This window comes from Mytilus galloprovincialis, chromosome 3 (genome assembly GCF_965363235.1).
Source record: "Mytilus galloprovincialis chromosome 3, xbMytGall1.hap1.1, whole genome shotgun sequence".
Lineage (NCBI taxonomy): Eukaryota > Metazoa > Mollusca > Bivalvia > Mytilida > Mytilidae > Mytilus > Mytilus galloprovincialis.
In genome coordinates, this window is record NC_134840.1 from 70,547,551 (window position 1) to 70,563,367 (window position 15,817).

At 31.2% G+C, this 15,817-nt stretch overlaps 1 protein-coding gene across 1 annotated transcript; it reads right to left on the reverse strand.

Moving 5' to 3' along the window:
- Positions 1-803: 803 nt before the first annotated feature.
- On the reverse strand, positions 804-14,961 carry LOC143068806 (protein lin-52 homolog). The gene is made up of 6 exons (XM_076243111.1): positions 14,901-14,961; positions 10,521-10,592; positions 9,820-9,854; positions 8,012-8,084; positions 7,159-7,242; positions 804-952 (listed from the first exon to the last, which is right to left on the reverse strand). The coding sequence occupies exons 1-6, from the start codon at positions 14,935-14,937 to the stop codon at positions 894-896; spliced, it is 360 nt and encodes a 119-aa protein (XP_076099226.1). The 5' UTR covers positions 14,938-14,961; the 3' UTR covers positions 804-893.
- Between the last annotated feature and the right edge of the window lie 856 nt (positions 14,962-15,817).

The window sequence follows — 15,817 nt, forward strand, 5'->3', positions numbered from 1 at the left end:
TACAACCTAGATTTCATAATTCATTAGTTGACCATTTATTAGATTTTCAGCATGTCAAGGTAAAGAATCTCAAATCTAATAAAACTAATAAGTATATATTCTTCTTTTTGTTTCTTTAAGCAAAGCAGATGCTGAACAAATATAAGTTACAGATTTAAACAATACCATATATTCACATTATTTTTTCAAAATGGTTCAAAGCCATAAATTTGCAATTTCTTTAATGAAAAATGTGCAAAAAAAAATACACTTCCGTTTTGTACACTTCATGAGCAGAAGATTAAAGAATAGTCAAATATGAACTGATAACCCCATCAAAGTATCATACTTTACATGAATTTTAAGAAAATAAACCAAAACTGACTAAAAAAAAAAAGACTCATTTTTGCAGAGTTACCTCCCTTCACAATGTAAATATCCGTAAGAAATCAAAAATGCTGATTTTTTGTTTTCTTCAAGTAAGTTTGGTTGGTTTACTTAAATTTTTATGTGTTTTCACTCTCATTAGTTGTTTTACTTAGATTTTAGGTGTTTGTTGTTTACTCCTTGTGGTTGCAACTTGGTTGTTTATCATGTTTTGAATTTATTAGCTTCTTCTGTGGATTGTGTTTTTCTATATTTACGAGTTACTGATGGTTAGTTGTGAACATTTCTCTGTCTGTATTTCTCATTTGTCATGGAGGCTTTCTCTGTATATGAAATCAAAATTCATTGTGACCACAAACCAGCCAGTCTTTGATTTTACTCCTAAATGATGCATGCTTATAATGGATGCAACAAATACAAAATAACAGGTTTAGCCATTTTAAAAGTCATCTATGTTTTATTGCAAAATAAATGGTTACAATGATCAGTAGAAATTTTAGTCAATACACATAAAGTCAATAATTTAATCAGGATTTTTTATTCTTCTGTAATATATTCAGGAACTTCCCCCTTGTCATTTCTCTGGCTGAAAGTATAAAATTAAATAGTAACAATATTATGAAATTATTTGAACACAATATAAGTTTAAAGAAAAGAAAAGACTAGCAGTATAACACCTGCAAAATAATGCACCTGGACCAAAACTCAAAATTGATCCATAGCTTCTTATGGTTGGACACTACACATCTTTACCCTATACCTTTTTAAAAATAATTTTGTATTAAGATTCATAACTTTTAAAAGCAAAAATCTCTCGACCAGAACAAAGTATGAAGTTGTTAACTTCTAAAATTAACATGAATACATACCAAATATATTATCAATAGCTTGAGCATTACAGAAAAATGTGTAAATCTTACAGGTCAAAATAGTCAACTTTTATAGCTGACTATGCAGTATGGGCTTTGCTCATTGTTGAAGGCCGCATTATGACCTATAGTTGTTAATTTCTGTGTCATTTGGTTTCTTGTGGAGAGTTGTCTCATTGGCAATCATACCACATCTTCATATATACAAACTTATGGACAGATAGTCAGAGTGCAAACCTTTTATCTCCTAGACTTTGCCAGTAGGGGACAAAAAAAGAAAAGCTCAGTAAAGTTAAGAACAATGCAGAATGTGACAATTATTATTTATGATTAGAGATTTAATTCTAGAAGTTGGTTTTCAGATTGGTCATTTATTTGATGTTTGTCTATGATAAAATGTGCAAAATATGCCTAATTCAGGGGGAGATAATTAAACTGTAAATCAGTACAGATAAACCAATATTTTCACTTTTGATGAAACCTAAGAAAACAAAAACAAGAACACCATTTTTCTTTGTCTCTCATGAAAATATTTAACATTTACAAACTAGACAAAAACTATTGGGAAAACTTGCTTAAAATATGCCTAATTCAGGGGGAGATAATTTAAAAATTGTAAATCACCACATTTAAACGAATATTTTCATTTTTTGTGACAAAAACAAGAACACCATTTTTCTTTGTATCTTTACACAGGTCAGGAACACTACCTTATATGGATATGCATGAATTAGCATATTTATGTCCTCGCACATGTAATTGCACCGTTGGGTATAAACCTATTACTGGTACTAGTATATTTCATTTATTTATTGGATAATTTTTCTTCTACTTTTGTAAATTAATAAGGCCGTTGGGTTTTTTTTTAAATTCTTTTACACTAGTAATTTTTGGTCCGTTTATAGGTTACTTTTAAAGGGAAACTTCGCAAAAAAATCAAAAATTGATATTATGTCCATTCTGTATAAAAACTCTCAAATTTATAGATATTAAAGTTTTATTCCGCTAGATAAGAGATCACCATCGATTTTAAATTTTGAGTATCAATTCTCTGCGTTCCGCCATTTTGTCATCTTCTACGATCAAAAATCACGATATGTCTATAAACCACAAAGGAACAAAACTACAGTAACCGATGTAGTCGTAATTGCGTGTCGATATCTTGTCAATCGTACGGTTGTTTTATCTGACTAACTAACTTGATACGGAAAATGTTCTTATTTTTTTTTTAAATAACCATAGTCTGTTATTTTTAAACTGTTAATATTGGAATTAATTAAAAAGTCAAAGTTCAAATCATAAATAAGTGTTCCGTGAAAATTGTTTTCGAAAATGTAATTCTTTCATAATTCTTTAAAGTAATAAACTTTATTCAAATAAATTTGGATCTTCCCTCATCTGATCACCAGCATGGCTTAAGGTATTACTCCCAAAGGTATTGTGAGGGGTGTGAGGTGACACGTCCAGGTATTCAAGCGATTTCCTGTCGGGCTTGCAAGTTCATGCATCGTTTCACTTCTGTAGGTATTGATCGGTGTACACGGCCGATAACGTATAACTTTCCATTTTGAACTATCAGGTTTATAATATACATCTCTGTCTTGCGTGTCCGAAATAGATATAATATACTAGTCATTACTTAACTCATACGCTTGTTTATAAATAACATTTCTGGTGTAAAGAATATTATTTATAAAAATATAAATAATACATAAAAAAAAGATTTGAAGAAATAAAAATCTATTTACATTTTTTTTTCCAAGGGTTAATTTAGGAAAATGTAATATAAACTCGTTGTCAATAGTAAAGGACAGATTGGAACATACCAGAAATATTGATTTTAAAAAATGTACGCATTTGACGACGATTCGTTTATACGCCTGGATAGAAAGTTACGGAACTATAGCGTATTTTAAATTATATACATGTATACATTGAACATAAGAAAAAAACATACATTTTGTGTAAATTGGGGTAAAAGTTTTGTAAATAGACTAGTCCACGTATGCCAACAGTATGTAATCAATGAATTCGATAGACTATTGTAAACCAAAAGAAGAAGAAGAAGAACGAACTATACAAATCAGTTGAAAAAGGCTTTAGTTAACTCATCAGATGGATAAAAATACAAATACTATAAATACAATTGGAAGTTTTTGTTTTTGCAATTTGAGAGTAAATGATGTATCAAACGTTCAAGAATACGCATGTAATATGTGTCACTGGATAAAAAAAAATCATCCTCAACACCTACTTCCGTATGGGACTTCCCCTTTCAGTGACCTGCAAATTTAACCGATGATACACTTTCTAAGATTTATATGTCCAACAACGACCCACTGCTCTACATGTGTTACTAACAGCCTAAGATAGCAATTCTTTTGTTAGGTCAATTCTCTTTCGTACAATACCAGAAAACATGGAAAATAAGTTCTTTAAATTTTGACTCTGGAATTAATACCATTTTTTCGTGCGACAAACTTTATTTCTGGCGATGAGCAGACATGGGCGGAAAACAATAAAAAGATAGGTTTAATATTTGTTCATTCATTTAACATGTATAATATGAATATCATTTAGTACACTTCGGTCTATACAAATGCAGAATATACCATGATGGTTTGATTTCGTCAAAAGATATAAGAGATCTGACAAATAGATTATCACTTCGATATTGCAAGACACCCATTTATAACTTTGCACTTTTGCATACCAAACTTTCGCAAAAAGATAAGTCATTTGATTAAATAAGAAGTTGTGGTTTGTTTACTTGGGAGACACTTACCCAAATGAAGTGGACTTAAGCAGCTATATAAGTCACGGTATGGCCTTCAACAGTGAACAAAATTAAAAGTATATTGTATAATTCAACTAAATGTGAACATGGCTGTGAGTTAGTACGTCTGGAGCTCTCCCTCTCTATGGCGCTTGTACCTCGGAAAACTTATACAGCTTGTTTCAAGAACAACCGGGTTCAGACAAACTGTTCTGAAATCGATATTGTCACTAACTGCATTCACCCAATTCAATATTACCATCAAAGAGAGTAAATTCGGGGCAACAAAGACATTCCGTCAATAACGGCATAACTATGCATTTAGTACACGAACACCAATCCGGCTGTGTTAAACTGGCGAGGGTTGCTAAGGATATCTTGATTTCGGGAACTTTCTGCAGCTTCCATTTTATGGAGCTCTTCTTCGGTATACTCTGGCTCTAGTGCGTACCCAAATTGACCATACTCGTCAAAATCTGCCTCTCTTGACCGGACTGGAACCACTGTTAGTACTATCAACCTCTTTACTATCAACCTCCGAACAAGACATTTTTAGTTACGATTTTATGATTAATTTTGGAACAATATATACACTGTCCTATAGAAACAAGCACGCACAAATCATGAGAGAAATATATGTGAGTAAAAGTTAATTGAATTAGCAAAGTTAATATCCTTTGGTCTCGAATGTATGTTAACTAATTAATGTGTTTTTATAGGCTAGCTCAAATCCTCATCCAAATAATATAATCTATATGTAATAATCCCTTCCTACCACACCAAGATTTAATGCCGAGCGGTAGACATATTTAAGGTACTAATTAAGTATAATTAAATGAACAAAAGATAACAATAATTAATCATAAATGTGCAAAGATTTAAAAACATTTTTTTTTCTTTATTCTTACAATTATATTCCGCTTAGGTAGAGTTATCTTCAGATAGTTTCAGATATTAATTAATACATGGGTTTCAAAAGTCTAAATGTAAGTGTTCTCGTACATTTTTTTGCCTAATAAAGACAATCAAAATGATTTGGTAAAGCTATTTCTAATTTCTATGTTCAAGAGGTGTATATCATTTTATTCTGACACATGAATTAAGTTTCCCGTCTTTAACCGAAAACTGTTTATTTCTTAGTAAATTAATTTATTTGAATTCAAATAAATAATAGCACCAAATATAATTAAATAATTCCACGGCGATCTATTTTTATTTGTCACCTGTATTTTTAATGTGTGTATTAAATGCTCCCTTGTTTTATAATCCACTGATCCGAATAGACAGTCACACCTGGCAAGGTGTGCCCTAGAGGCGTGGTTAAATACCGAAGTGCAAATAACAATTTACCTTTAAACAAGCCATCTACGAGTATTGCCACAGAACCGTGAATACACACATCGTATAAACCTAGTCATAGCAGAGATAGTGAAAGGTCAATAGGAGTACACCAACATATTGTCTTTACAGATTATTGTACTTTAATTTGTTCACCTTATCAGTCCGAAAATGCATTAATTAAAAATAATTTTTAACTTTTTGTGTTGTCTAAAAAAATAATTCGAATATATACGTTTAACATAGAAAATTTATCTCATGAATGTGTACAATTGCACATCTGTGCGTTTTATCTTCTTATTATCGGCTGGTTATTAGATAAAGCATAAGTCATCGGCGCGCTTACGATTACGTTAAAATATGATTAAAAACCAAGACTTTTAATGATTGTATTTTAAATCCCGGCATGCAAAAACCAGGAGAAAACGTCACGACCTACAGGAAGTAGTTAATATTTTTTCATTAATTATTGAATTTCTCCTTTATTACTGCACATTTAGCGATAAAACTTTGTGAATATATATATTATGTCATTATGAACATATTTAAACCATAAGAAAAAAATCGCGAATTTTCCCTTTAAGGATTGAACCTATGATTGTTTACTTTACTATATTGTGTCTTGGATGGAAAGATGTCTCATTAGTCACTCATACCTCAACTTCTTATTTCTATATATACAAAGCACATTTTAGAAAACCTTTATAGATAATATGACATCTACTATAATTCAGAGGATTTAAAAGATTGGAGATATTGCACATACGTCAATAGGACAGCAGCCCAACGATAAAAATACCTCTGAGGTTTATTTTGGGATAAAATTAGCAATGATCAATGAAGTCCGTCTGTTGCCGACCGATGGATGAAACTATACAAAATATGATAAGTTATTTACCGTCCCTGCTTTTATAACACTTATTTTTAACATACTAAATATTATGATATTCTTTCTTTTAGTTCTGGTCCTGATAAAAAAAAATCACAACAAATATAGATGGAAGTGTTTCAGTGCCAGTTCTTCATGTTTTTCGAGGCAGAAATGTTTTAAAATGACGGTATACAAGTTTTAAAGAGCTCAACAAATGTTAATACTGGACAGTGGTCACTTCATCTGGAAGTTCCCTGTTTCACGCCCTAAAATTATTGCTCAGGTAGAATGCATAACAATGGAAAAAACCTGTTCAACTACTTTTACAAGGCGAAAAAAAAGAAAGTCGAATCGTGAAGCCAGTAAACAATACTTTTTTTTATCTGAGCATGCAAATTGAGGATTATGTTATATATTTTACAATAAAAATATTCGCAGAGCAAAAAGATTTATTATGAGAGTCCTAGACACTATATTAGTTGAGTTTTCCAACTAATTCCACGTGTATTCAAGTGATAGTAAACTCGTTGTAGCCCACAATGCATTGTAGTTCATTGAATCGATTGGTCATTTTTTCAAGGCCATATTGGCCTTGTGTTTTGGAAATTACTATGCAAATATATTCTGACGTCAGGAAATCTTGAGTTCTTGACCTGTTACATACTATACAAAAATTAATGGGACAACTGTTGGATTTCATCAGGACAGATTCGGTAATACTATATGGGTTTGTGAAGTATAAAATTCACTAAACATGATAAAGTGCACATCTATTTATACAATTATTAAATCTATAATAGATTTAATAATTGTATAAATAGATGTGCACTTTGATAGGCAAATATCATCACCATAAAACATGTTTGATAAGTTCAGTAGACTGTCTTCTACATAATGAAGGTACAATAAAATTATTACAAAAATCCTATACTAAATACCTTCATCTAGTCCAAGTTGATATGCCAAGTTTTGTAAACCTCGAATTTTCTCCATCAACTGAGAGGTAGTTAAGCTTCCAAATTCTACAATGAAAAACTAAGAAGGATCAGCTGAGAAATAGTTTTTAATAACTTGCTATATTTATATATTTTTAAGTATTTACATGAAAAATTCCATGGAAACAGACAGAACAAACACTATACCATCTTTATTCAATAGACTATTTTCATATTACAGACTTTTCACTACGGATAATATCATTTTTTGACAGGTAACCTACTCTGCGGTAGGACATCCTGATACTAGGTCAGGTTAGAGCAACCAAAAAAAGTAAAATCAAACATATAAATAGTTCAAATTTGGGGGAAAGTTGACTGTTTTCCAATTATTTTGTCATGTAAAATAAACAGAAAACAGAAAACTTTTCCAAAAGATCATACAGATTTTAAGCTTGATATTTTTTTTTAAGATGCTCATAGTTGACTAAATACCCAGATGTCCAACAACAGAGTAGCTAATCTGCAGAAAAATTATAAACTCTGGAGTAAAAAGATGGTCATATGAAAATGGTTTATTAAACAATACATGTCTGCTGAGTTCTTAAGATTAACATTTTCATTTATATGGAATGTTTGTTTCTAACATATAATTGTTGTTTCAATCTTCCATAGGTAGCTATATAGCAGCTATAAAAATAGTTATGCATCAAAGCCATACATCCTCAGACAATGAAAAAAGTAATATAATGTACAATTATATGAAAGACATTTCTTCAGTTTAAAAATGAATCTATATCATAGTGTCAGATTGGTATGTCTACTAGAGCTATATTCATATGATGGATAAACCAACCTTGTAAAAGACCAATATCTTCATTCTCTAACTCTGTCATCCATTTAGATGGAGTGCTTGTTCCTGATAAAGGCTACAATATATTCAATATAACTTTATACAACTGTTTAGACTGACTTAATGTTTATCTTCTGCAACTTGTAGTCCTGTGAAAGCATTTGTTTCATGTTCAAAGGTCACCTTCAATGACTTTTAAATCAAGAAGGTTAAAAAGCTCTTAGTACCAGCTATGTATTGGTGGTTGGTTTAAATGACACTTTTTATGATGCTGCCCTAAGCACATTATAGTATTCAGGAGTACAGTAAAAGCAAAGACTGGTTGGCTCTGTATCAGAATAATGTGTCTATGAGGACATGTCTTCATGCTGACTGTAACATTGTGAAATACATGTAGCACATTTAAAAAAATCCAGCTAAGCACTTCAGTCTAGTACAAAGAATGGTTCATATTCATCACATTAACATATATCAAATATGCATTTAATTTGACACTGGGTGTAAATATCAATCCATTTCAACCCCTTCATCAAAAGCATCACTTTCATACTGTTGACATTAATGTTACCATACAGGTTTCATACATAATGTTAAAAAAATATTTGAAAATAAAGAGAAGGATAATTGTTGAAGCAAATTTGACTGGACATTTGGTTTCTTCCCACTGACATTTTGGTATGGGTAAATCAGCTATAAACAGCACAGTCCATTTCAAAAAAGGTAAATTTTTCTGTCAGAGAGTGGTTTATTCCAAATTTCATGTTAGTTCAGTCCAATATTTTTAACAGGTAAACAAATCCCCTTTGTACTTATCACCCAATGAGTGGTGATAGATAATCAGTTAAAATTTAGTGTACAAGATTATTAAATCACTTTAATGAGTTTAATCATAAGCGATTTTATTCCAGTAATGGTAATACAGGTTAATTTTAAATTCAGAAAAGTGTTCAAATGTGAATACTGTGTGCGATCAACTAATATACTGACTTCTTTTCAAATAAAAGTTAAGAACATGTTCACTATGTTTACACATTTGAACTTAAATCATCTCAATTATTAATAGCCAAATGTTTGTTCAGAACTCATCATCAGTGCAATTCAGGATTTCCTTTTAAGTCATTTCAGTTGGGTTAGTCTAAGTATAAGTAAATAAAGCTCAAATTTTGGTTTATTCCATTAGCAGTAGAGTCTATTATAGAGCAGGTAAATCTGGTTAGGAAAAGTGCATGTACCATTTGACTAACCCAGTCTTAAAGGGTTCATCCCAATAATAGTCTAGTCCAAGATATCTAATTAAATTATATTGGAGTGATAATATTTTTGTCCCATGAACATCATCGACATGTATTAGTCTTTTACTGATAAATTTTCCATTATTTCTTGAAAAAATTATTATGATAATTAAAAATCAGACATGACTACATGTATGAATTATTTCTTAATCAGACATGTATATATTATATTTTTTTTTATATAACTGACTGTTTTTGATCTTTTGTTAGGTTGTTGTCTCTTTGACACATTCCCCATTTCCATCCTGCATTCTGGTGGAGAGTTTTCTCATTGCAATTATACCACATTTTCTTTTCTTTTTTTTTTTTTTTATTTAAATAAAATGATTAATAGTTTCAATAGCTTTAACATTGAAAAATAGAAATGAAGAACCCAGTCCCCTACAGTACTATCATAGATGGGATTATAACACTGAACAATCAAATTAATCCGGCCTCTTTTACATTTTGTATATAATTCACTCATATACATGTACACATATACAGTGAAAATGTTTTACCAACACTATAATTACTTACACTTTTAGCAGCTGCAAATTCTGATACACCAGGAACTGAAAGAATAAAAATCAAGCATTTCATATTTCCATAAATATAAGATGTTGTATGAATGCCATTAGACAACTCTCTAGGCAAGTCACAATTTGTATACTTTTTTTATACAATTATAGGTGAAATAAAACGAAAACAAAGACAACAACACCCATCATTGGTGAAAGCACGACCTTCAACACAGAGTCTTGGCTCTCACCAAACAGCAAGCTGTAAAAGATCCCCAAAATGACTAGTGTAGAACCATTCAAACAGGAAAACCCAGTGGCGGATCCAGAAATTTTTATAAGTGGGGGCCCACTGACTGACCCAAGAGGGGGCCCGGCCCGCTCCAGTGATTCCCTATATAAGCAACCAAATTTTTTCCCAAAAAGGGGGGGCCCGGGACCCCTGGGCCCCCCCTAAATCCGCCTCTGAAACCAATGGCCTAATCAATATAAAAAAGGAGAAAAGAGAAACAATTCTACTTTTTTTTTAAAATCTATTAATATTCTATATCTTTAATAATATAAAATTGTCATTCTTCTAAAAACTTGTTCAAGATATACCATGTTGCTGCTAAAAAAAATCAACATCTGTTGCACAATTGCAGTTGTAGAATACTTTCTGATGAATATCAATGCAACAAGTTTTTCCAGTTGGCTATTTTTATAGTGCTAAAATCTTACTTTGTTCTGGCCAAAGATCGGGTGATGCTCTGTCCAACTTCTCAAAGCTCATAAGATCTGGCTCCTCTGTTTCTAAAAATAGAATGAAATGCTTTGCTTTGAGTAAGAATTTAAGAAAATATTCAACTGTTCCTCTGAGTCTTTAACATGATTAAGGTGGTACCCAACACTTGAACTGAAATTAATTTGGCTCTTTTAATTTTCTTATAATTTTGACAAAGTATTTACTTTGACCCTTTGACAAAAATATAAAAATTTCAAAAAATTTGTACCAACCGTTTTATCAGAAAATTTACACTGGTTACATAGCAGTTTGACAACCACTTATTTTTATCATTGAGAAGCTTAATATTCCCTTAACAACACAACGTAATCAAAACGTTAAGCTGATTTTACAGAGTTATCTCCCTGTAGTGTTAGGTACCACCTTAAGTGGTTAATTTCTTCAGAGATGTTGATTCATACTGGTAAAAATTGATAACAAAAAATGAAATGAAAGTTATTAACATATTGTATCTGACCTATTTCTATAATATGATATTTTATTTTTGTATGTATTTGTTACTAAACTTACCAACTTTTGGAAGGAAGCTACATTGAATTTATTTCTTCAAAAAAAAAATAAGTGTAGAAAAAATTATGTAAAAGGGATGCTAAACAAATGCAGCTGTGTTTCTAAGAAAAACTAGAGGCTCTCAAGAGCCTGTGTCGCTCGCCTGTGTCCTTCACCTGTTACTGTATTTACTGATGTCGGCCATCTTGGTTGGCAGGTAAGGTCATTAGACACTTTTTTAAAATAGATACCCTAGTAATGATTGTGGCTAAGTTTGGTTAAATTTGGCCCGTAGTTTTAGAAAAGAAGATTTTTGTACAAGTTACAAAAATGATGAAAAGTTGTTCAATATTGACTATAAAGGACAATAACTTCTTTATAAGGAGTTCTCTGACAATTTTGGTCATGTTGACTTATTTGTAGATCTTACTTTGCTGAACATTATTGCTGTTTACAGTTTATCTCTATCTATAATAGTATTCAAGATAAGAACCAAAAACTGCAAAATTTCCTTAAAATTACCAATTCAGGGGCAGCAACCCAACAACCAGTTGTCCGATCCATCTGAAGGGCAGATAGATCTTGACCTGATAAACAATTAAATCCCGTCAGATTTGCTCTAAATGCTTTGGTTTTTGAGTTATAAGCCAAAAACTGCATTTTACCCCTATGTTCTATTTATAGTCGTGGTGGCCATCTTGGTTGGATGGCCGGGTCACATTTTTTTAACTAAATACCCAAAAGATGATTTTGCCAAGTTTGGATAAATTTGGCCCAGTAGTTTCAGAGGAGAAGATTTTTGTAAAAGATTACTTAGATTTACGAAAAATGGTTAAAAATTGACTATAAAGGGCAATAACTCCTAAAGGGGTCAACTGACCATTTCAGTCATGTTGACTTATTTGTAAATCTTACTTTGCTAAACATTATTGCTGTTTACAGTTTATCTCTATCTATAATAATATTCAAGATAATAACCAAAAACAGCAAAATTTCCTTAAAATTACTAATTCAGGGGCAGCAACCCAACAGGTTGTCTGATTCATCTGAAAATTTCAGGGCAAATAGATGTTGACCTGATAATCAAATTTACTCCATGTCAGATTTGCTCTAAATGCTTTGGTTTTTGAGTTATAAGCCAAAAACTGCATTTTACCCATGTGTTCTATTTTTAGCCATGGCGGCCATCTTGGTTTGATGGCCAGGTCATCGGACACATTTTTTAAACTAAATACCCCAAGGATGATTGTGGCCAAGTTTGGTTAAATTTGGCCCAGTAGTTTCAGAGGAGAAGATTTTTGTAAAAGTTTACGGACGACGGACGCCAAGTGATGAGAAAAGCTCACTTAACCTTTCAGGTCAGGTGAGCTAAAAAAAAGAATAATTGAATCTGGTGAAAAGAAACCATGATGAACCTGAACTGGAAAACAATATCAAGTTAGAGTAAGTTTTCCAATTCCACTTACATCAACTTTTAGGGTATTGTTATACAAGTGATTGATTTAGTGCATTTAAGATGACACACAATTGCAAACTAACTTCTACTTTTTGAAACAAAGTCTTTTTATCAAATTATCCTGAACTAAATAATATTGTTATGTAATTTATTAATAACTATAAAAGAAGTCTCCTAAATTTCTTCATATTTATTTATAATGAATTACTAATATCTCATTTAAAATATTTTAGTGATCTGTATTACACGGTTACTGTGTGTACATAGGTCATAGTTAAAATAGTGTTTAGTTTTGACAGATGAGAAAAAGCCTTACTGAATTTATTATTTAACTAAACATGCTAAAGGTACATGTATGATTATAACATAAAATAAACCACATATATTCAATGTTTTCTCTAGCTTTAAACTTTTCAAAATACAATCTACAGCACAATTATATCTTTATTGATTCGAAAATTCTTTTCATTTTTATTTTTTTCCTTCCCTGTGAATACCACTGTCACTCTAATATAATTATAATCAATTTAACTATTGTCAGTCTATTGTTTTGATTTTGTATGCCATAACCATTTAATGGAAATGCGTTTCTGCTAATAAAATATTGTCTATATTGTACAATGTTTACTGTATTGTATGCTCTTTTACAAACTTAAACATATTGAATAAATCTAATATGGTTTTATTTTTGGTCAGACGTGTGTGTCACAAAAATAATCATATTAAAAGATTACATCAGTTATTCAACTTATTGTCATTGTACTTAAAGACATTACAAACATGGTAGCTGTTTCACTTCTGGTCAGACCATATGATACATTACATGTTTATGAATTCGTACTACAAATGCTTTTTCAATGGACATTGTGACGTCACTTATGTCACAATTGGTTCTTAATAGCACATAATACGAGGATATATGAGAGTAAAACTGCAAAGGTTTTCAAAACTTTTGGATATCTATAAAATCTTAAAGAGTATTGCCATATATACCATATAGAAATTTACAGCCAGTAAAATCAACATGGCAAGGACATAAATAAAGAGTCCTTATCCCTTTTGCCAGAACTCAATGCAAGTATAATATCAATACTATTTTTCCCAGACACCATCAGAATCTGGAATGGACTGCCACAACAACTAGAAGCTGCACAGCCCTTTAATCTTTTAAAAGGGGTTTGCAAGTGGTTCAGCTTGGATAGATGTTCAACCTTGTTTAAACATTGTTTTAAGTTGTCCGAGATTACTCTGTTGGACCCCAGCTTGTCTGGTCAGTGTAATATCAGACTATATTTTAAAAAGCACCTTTTCACTTAGTCTGAGATTACTCTGACGTCCAATGTGAACGGCCCCAGCTTGTCGGACAAAACAGTCGTTGGACGTCAGATTAATCTCGGACTACTATTCACTTTAGATAATTCGCACTTCCCCGCATATTTGTTGTTCCCACATGAACTGTTCTATAAAGGAAAAAGAAGAAGAAGTTTGGACTGAACTGCAAAAACTGATTGGGAACAGCTGAAGACAAGCTCTAAGTCTAACAGGTCAGGAATAACCACCAATTGGTGGATTATACCTCAATTGACGTATAATCCACCAATTGAGGTATATTGGTATAGACCAATTGACGTATAATGCAATTTTTTTGTAATAAAATGCTAGTGTGCGATAGGAGCATGATTTTGCAACTTGCAACCTATTTTATAACCCTTATTGAGTCCTCTGAAAGTGTCAGTTTTGTCAAAGCCTGCTGCATCTCTTGAGAATGCATGTGTACAGCAATTCTTTTGTTGAAACATTTGTACTATTGACCATGATTGACTTTTAATAATGAAAGTCAAGTATTAACAAAGAGCTCCATTCACCTGTGGAGTTGTACTCATGATCGCATGACTGCAAACAGTAATGATGTCCATTGACAGATGATTACAGGTTACAATTTGCCAATCAAGAATTGACAAGATAACAATAGAAGAAACTGCAAACACAATTATTGATTAAATGCAATATGTTATGTCACTATACTAAACTAGGAATGTTTGACAAGTTTTCATACCATAATATGGTTTTAAGAAAACAATGCTCCATTTTGATAGAATAATGTCTTTTGAAAAACAAAGAATTATACACCAATTGGTCTATACCATTATACGTCAATTGGTGGATTATACGTCAATTGAGGTATAATCCACCAATTGGTGGTTATTCCTGACCTGTCTAAGACTTATGTTTATGGGCGCTGTGAGAGTTTTGGGTAGAACAGATAGAAAGATTCATAATGAAGTAATGATTCATATAATATTTTCCTTAAATGGATAATGTTAACATGTATTCATTATGACAAATGTATTGTTTTTGACTTTCAATTTACCCGCATTTGTTGTCATTTTGGCAAAAAATAGTAACATTAGAGTCAAAATCGGTGACGGATTTGTAAACTAACCTAGACTAAAACCAATAAAATAAAGTAACTGACAACGGTCGATAAATCACATACAATCCTATCTAAAATAAAATCTATAAAATCCCTTATTATTAAATGAAATTTGTCATTACACCTTACACACAGGATTAAAAAACAGCCATGTAATCTATCTTACAAGAAATTCTTTAAAGCCATGGCGTTGTCAGTTTGTTTTAGATTTATGAGTTTGACTGTCCCTTTGGTATCTTTCGTCCCTCTTTTATTGGATAATGATAAAATCTGCAAATGTTGAGACAGTTCAATTGAATAAAGATAAATAAGTGATTTGTTGTATTAATAAGTCAGTTTTTACAAATACTGAAAATTTGTTTTTTGTTAGATTCTACTTTTCAACTTTGTCATATAAGTGGAGATCACTCTTATAGTAAAATTGTGATATACAATGTAGGAATGAAAATATTTGTTTTCTTTATTTTAGCACTAAAAACACAAGTTTTGTGACACCATTTATTCTTTTTATTTTCTCAAACCATTTTAAAAAGCATATCTTCTCATATTTCATTTCTTCCTTCTTGTAGTTTCAAAAATAGCATAGTGACTCAAATTTTATTATATTTTGTAAAATCTTGATAAATTCAAGGTTTGGCAAAGTATGAGAAAATTCTATCGTGTGAAATCTTTAATAATGATACAACTTTAAAAATATTATGTGTGAACTACCAATGTACTGGTATATATGTCTCTGTATATATTGTTTATTTAATTTTTGTATTTGTATTTATATTTGTATTTGTATTTGAAATGTCAGCTGGTATCATTTCTTTATTAGAATTCACATCACACAAGAGTAATGGTAATTTAAA